The 5,882-nt window shown below is 35.0% G+C and overlaps 1 protein-coding gene across 1 annotated transcript; it reads right to left on the bottom strand.

Annotated features, from left to right (window-relative positions):
- Window positions 1–1,751: 1,751 nt before the first annotated feature.
- On the bottom strand, window positions 1,752–5,882 carry LOC18100200 (probable E3 ubiquitin-protein ligase LOG2). Its single transcript, XM_006381399.3, has 3 exons — window positions 4,996–5,882; window positions 2,675–3,170; window positions 1,752–2,103 (listed from the first exon to the last, which is right to left on the bottom strand). Exons 1-3 carry the CDS (start codon window positions 5,454–5,456, stop codon window positions 1,987–1,989), a joined length of 1,074 nt encoding a protein of 357 aa, XP_006381461.1. The 5' UTR covers window positions 5,457–5,882; the 3' UTR covers window positions 1,752–1,986.

Raw genomic sequence — 5,882 nt, 5'->3', positions numbered from 1 at the left:
ATCATGAGGATTCCAAGATGACGTGTCATCCTTTTATTTTCAAATAATTAAAGGTATGCGCGTGGGCTGTTGCTTGATTAGTCGGGCGTTTGACTTGGTTTACCAGGCCAACAACACTTGACCTCATTCTTCTTTCGCGTTTGATCAGGTTGCATTTTGGCTGGTTAGGTCAATCAGATCATATAAAATCAAATTTAATTTATTTTATTTAAAACTAGGGCACAACCCAATGATTCTTCGATTTTAATTGAAATAGATTAAATAATATCTATTTGAGATATTATTTTGTTGAATAGAAAAATACATTAGAGATTTAAGATGAAGGGCTTTTAATCAAAGAGATACTTTTTTTTTATTTCGGATATCTAATTTTTTGGGTATTGTTTTTATTTTTATTTTTATCAAATAAAGTAAATAGAAAACAAATATGTTTTTTCGTGGAAAATAAAATTAACAAGAGAAGTAGAGGCTATACTAGCATATCATTTTGTTACAATAGGATATAAATTGTTGGTTTTGAAGATAAGTTATTGAAAAATAATTAAATGAGAAAAAATTAACGGTTTTTTGTAGTATGAGATTATATATCTTAATTTACAATTATATATTTCTTAATGTCTTACTTAACAAGGGTTCCTTAAAGTCAATATAACAACAACACGTCACCTGAATTATGGTATCATCTCTGAACAAAACTACACTTTCCTATCCCAAATTCTTTAAATAATAATTATTTTTTAAAGTATTTTTTATTTAAAATATATTAAAATAATATTTTTTATTTTAAAAAATAATTTTCAATAACATTATCTAAAAATAATTAAAAATAAAAAAAATAAAAAACACTTTTAGAAAGTAAAAATAAATATACCCTCATCTCACAGGAAGAACAAGTATGGCCGCAGATAAAATCGAGCAAGGAGCAAGGTAGGACAGCCTTTTATCATCAATTTAGTTTGTGGCAAGAAATATTTTAATTATAGACTCAATTCATAACTGCAGGAAGCAAGGGAAGATTCTTTAAAAAAGCGCTGACACACAGTTTTTTTTTTTTTTATAAATGACTGCTAATTTTTTAAAACTATTATAATCTCATAATTTTTCAAATTATTTTTCACTTAAAAAAAATATTAAATTCATATTTTTTATATTTTTTTGAAGATTTTAATATACCATGTAAATAATAAAAAAAACTTTTAAAAAATTACTTTAATATATTTTTAATTAAAAAATATTTTTTTAAAATAGCCTAAACCATCATACTAAACATGTTTTTAATATGTGTTTAGTATTGTGGTTTAGGCTATTTTAAAAAAATATTTTTTTAAAATACAATATTAAAAAATAAGATTAAATTTTTTTAAATAAATTAAATTACTATACAAATCAATAATAATTTATCTCTTCATCTAGAGTCCCAATAAGTTTTAATTTAAAAGATGTTTGGAATTATAATATAAAATACTTTTCAAGATAATTTTTTTAATTTATTTTTAATATAAACAGATCAAAATTATATAAAAAAAAACATTAATTTAATATTTTTTTAAATCAAATCTTGCCGTGATTAACATCTCTAATTTTTTTTATACTCCATCGTCGGATGACCATAATGACCTCATCTCAGCAACCCACTTGGTAGATACCATCTGTGAAAATCACCAAGCACGTCCTCCATCAACAATCATCTTTTTTTTTTTTTACCCCTTTCAAAAGTAGAGAATCATGAAGACATTCCAAACCCAGTAGTGTTGAGAAACAAAACATATTCTATATTTCGAATTCTTCATAGTTCAAAGAAATTGCCACCAAGGACTTGCAAATGCTGGCTGATGGCGTTGGCTTGCATATTTGGCACAATGCCAGTATTTTAACCTTGCCACGTGCATATTTTCCCGTTTGATTATTACAGAAGCAGGGGATTTGAAAGGAAAATAAGACCAGCAAACTACTATCCACATACAAGTGGCAGCAGCACCTGTTTAGTCATTCATCAGGCCCATTGTTGACCTTTATCTCTAGAAGCCTGTCAACTGGTTGCCTGCAGATGGGGCATCTGTTCGTTTGGAACCTCAAAACCTTTGCACATCCACTGCACATACACTGCAACGTGGGAGAAGAGAGGGGTGAAAAAAAAACAAAGAAAGAAAGCAGAAGCAAAAAGACACAAGGCTCATGTGTCACCAACAAGATATCGACTGGATTTCTGAAATCAGATTACTTAAATAACCACTTCAATGGAAATTCATGTCGAAGCATTTTAGTCTATTAATTCACCATGGTTACATTGTTAATGCACTGGCAGTAGTACACAACATTCCAGACAGTTCAGCCTTGAGCCTTCACATGGAATTTACAAGACTCTTTTAATGCAGCATTTTTGCAATTGCATTGGATATAGACACAAAACAGCAGGAAAAGTGTCATGCTCATGCCCGTTGCTATATAATGTTCAAGGAAACCGTTTTCTGTAGCCTTCACAACCTAACAGAATGATTTTTCACCATGATAAATAGTCCTTGGTTGAAAAACAACTCCCTAAAATATGAACAGTGGGTAAAGAGCATCACTTCCTTGTTTCTTCCCCTTCATGATCTAAACTACCCCAGCCCAGTGAAAAAGTAAAAATGGGAGAGAAAGAGAGGCAAAAGAAAAATATAGAAAATAGGCTTACCATGTGTCGGCAAGGAAGAACGGTAGTGTCCCGTGGTTCTGACAGGCAAATGACACATTCTTTACCTGGGTCATTTGCATCAACATCACCATCAACAGAATCTCCAATCCCGTATATCTCCTGAAGCTCATATCTTATCCCATTCACCCAGAGGATCTGCTTCATCACCCTTACTTGGTACTCACCTTTCTCCTTCTCAAACACTGCATGTGTTATCTGAGAGTTCGTAGCTCCAGACATTTGGTTTCCTTCTGTTCCCTTTCGATTAGCAGGGGATGCCTCTGCTTTTACTGCTAGAGGATAGGCATCCATCTCACCCTCTTTTACCAACTCTTTCTCCTCAAACAAGGTGAAATCAATCCCTGTCCCAGAAGGCTGTCTGAACTTCTGGCCCAGACCTTGTTGGAAATTAACTGTTACTGGTGGAAGGAGGTATGCCTTCGTTGGTGTCAGGATACAATCCTCACCTTCTTTTGCAAAGAAAATAATAGTGATGCTGTTTGCAGATCAAAGAAATGCCGAGTGTTGCAAGAAATTAATACCAGATGTTCAATAACAAGAAATGCAAAAGAGGAAAAAATAATTCAGACATTCAGCTGAAATGCATATAAACCGAGATTAAAACCGATTTCTATGACTGAACACAAAGCTTATATGAATTCAATAAACTCAGAGTGGATCAGAATTTATGCATGTCTTGCAAAAGAAAAGTACCAAGAAAGCATCCACAATACATCAAAAAGATCAATGATGATACCAACAGTAGCAATTAGGAAATGCTACTGAGCAAAGTCAAATGCATGGAAGTAAAAAAAAAAAATCAGTTCATCATTCTGCAATCATTTACCATTTCCCTTTGTTTACGAGTTACTAAGCTAGATGCTGAACGATGATTATGAGATTGTTAGCCAGACTTTTTCACAGAGTATTATTTTGTGATAGAAATTGACACGATTAGGACAAATGATCTACATTTACTATATCATTTCCTTTTATAGAGCACCATAGTTTCCAGCTAAGAAAGTGACATGTACTGAAAATGATAGTGTCTTTCACTTGATTCAAGCTATTGAAACTCTTATGAATGACATCCAATTGATAAAAATTGCATTTTTGGGCTCCAAGCTTGATTTTCCATAATGATTATGAGCACTTAAAGGGCGACAAATTTCTTTTTTATTTTTATTTTTTTATGACGACACAACTCAAAGATAAAAGGTCCACTATCCAATTACAGCATACCACTGAAGAGGGCAAAATGAGGGAGTTTACAAGCTTCCCAGCCCTTGAACCTTATTGCATGAGATAGGAGAGGTGCTCTCAAGATTCAAACCCCAAACTTCACAGATGCGTATCTATTTTAACATTCCACCAAGAATGACCCGTGTAATTGGGTTGGAAGAACAAAAAACCATTCCATTTATCAGTCATGATAAAATCCCCTTTAAAACCAGAATGCCATACAGTCTTTAAAACATAGCACAAGCTGAGAAACCTCAGATTCAATGGTCTCTGTTCCAATGGTCTCTTCACTGAAGAGTCATTCAGAAATAACCCCAGATTCATCATCTCGTCAATTTTGTGAACAATCCCAATTTCTAAGACAAGATTAGATGTCTTAAGCAGGCCCAAGGATCTCTGATTAGGAAAATCCTCTGAAATACCCATGAATCCATAACTTGCCCGAAAATAAATATATTCTACCAGATCAATCTTCACTACACAAAAGGATAGGTTTCAACTTCGGGCAGTTAAACCATTTCCTTCAAGCTGTCAAATCACCATACAAAACTCCAGGTATGCTAAACACAAAATTCTCACTTGCAAGTAATGTAATCCCTAATAAGAACGTCAAGTTAGCTCTTGCTTTCTACCTTTCTATCCAAGGAGTAACTTTGACACTCGAACATCTATAAAAGTGGATTCACTCCGAGAACAATCCTCAACAATGATAGCTAAAAAATACAATTTTCGAATATTGGCAACATATCAAGATGATTATCACCAAGGAGTGATCAAACCATGTAAAATGAAATTATTTGTAAATCATCCACTGACCTACTAGCAAGAAGTTAAAACAAGGAGTCAACAATCAAGATTTTATAAAAACTCTCATTCAAAATTCTCTCAAGTCAAAAACTTTCATAGTCAAATTACTTTACAAAGAACAAGCTCCTTCAACAATCAAAATCCAGTACTGCTATCAAACAATGACGGAAAAAACCTTCAAAAAAAAAAAATCTTTCTACACATGCAATAACAAAAGCACAGCATCAAAATAAAAACAAAAACAATTTTTAAAACAAAGCTTTAACCTTTACCTTCCAGCAACAGTAGCATCAAACGTGAATGTAACAAGATAGCTCCCTGGATTCTCCTCGTCCGGTTCAATCCTCAAACTCTCCTTCTTCAAATTAACATCATTCCTTATAGTAACCGCCTTCTGGTGCTCCACATAAGGCGCCGGTTGGGGCATCATTGGGCACCTCCCACTCACCCAATGAGCCGCCGGATGGTCCACCCGGTGGTGATGATCATACGGAGCTGGCAAAGGCACAGGCATCGCTGTTGGCTGGGCTGGATAGTAGCCAGGGTGCTGGTAGTATTGTGGAGGGTTAGGGTTTGGGTATTGCGAAGGGTAAGGTGTTGCCGCGGCGAAAACGTAACGGTTGGCCGTGATTTCAGGCTGTGGGGGTGCTGGCGGTGGAGGTGGAGGGTGGCTCCGCCGGCTGCCGAGGCTCCGCCTGCTGTTAACGTTGTTTCTGCTGCTGATGTTGCCCATGATGAAGTTTTGGGTTGGGTTGGACTGTTTCTGTTTTGTTTTTGTCTTTTTTAGGTTCACAGTTTGCTAAAAAAACAGGTGAGAGAATTATCCAGTAGCTTTGTTTAGCTGTAACTGACAGAAGCGGATCTGGAACCTTCAACGGTTCTGTTTTTTGTTTTATTTTTGTTTTAATGGCAATCATAGAAAGGAAGGAAACGAAGGGAAAGTTTTCGGTGAGGAAGGAAATGGAGGGAAACAACAAGGAGATTTTTTATTTCTGCTTTTGTTTGCTGTTTATACAACAACAACAAGGAGAAGAGAGGGAGGAGGAGGAGGAATGATTTTGCAAAAAGAGAAGAACACCAGGGATGAACAGAGGAGGGAGGAGGAGGAAGAGGAATCTGGGGGTGGGTGGTGTAATGGGATTGCGTAAAGCTCCACCCA

Source organism: Populus trichocarpa, chromosome 6, assembly GCF_000002775.5.
Source record: "Populus trichocarpa isolate Nisqually-1 chromosome 6, P.trichocarpa_v4.1, whole genome shotgun sequence".
Classification (NCBI taxonomy): Eukaryota; Viridiplantae; Streptophyta; class Magnoliopsida; order Malpighiales; family Salicaceae; genus Populus; species Populus trichocarpa.
Note: the sequence above shows the minus strand (reverse complement) of the source record. Positions and strands in the feature narration are given on the sequence as shown.

What these genes read in the sequence shown, in the direction of transcription:
- LOC18100200 (XM_006381399.3), bottom strand. Translation starts at nt 5,456, where the DNA reads ATGGGCAACATCAGCAGCAGAAACAACGTTAACAGCAGGCGGAGCCTC. An exon ending in GATGCTACTGTTGCTGGAAG is followed by an intron (nt 3,171 to 4,995) that starts GTAAAGGTTAAA and finishes ATCTGCAAACAG; the next exon opens with CATCACTATTATTTTCTTTG. An exon ending in TTCTTCCTTGCCGACACATG is followed by an intron (nt 2,104 to 2,674) that starts GTAAGCCTATTT and finishes CCCACGTTGCAG; the next exon opens with TGTATGTGCAGTGGATGTGC.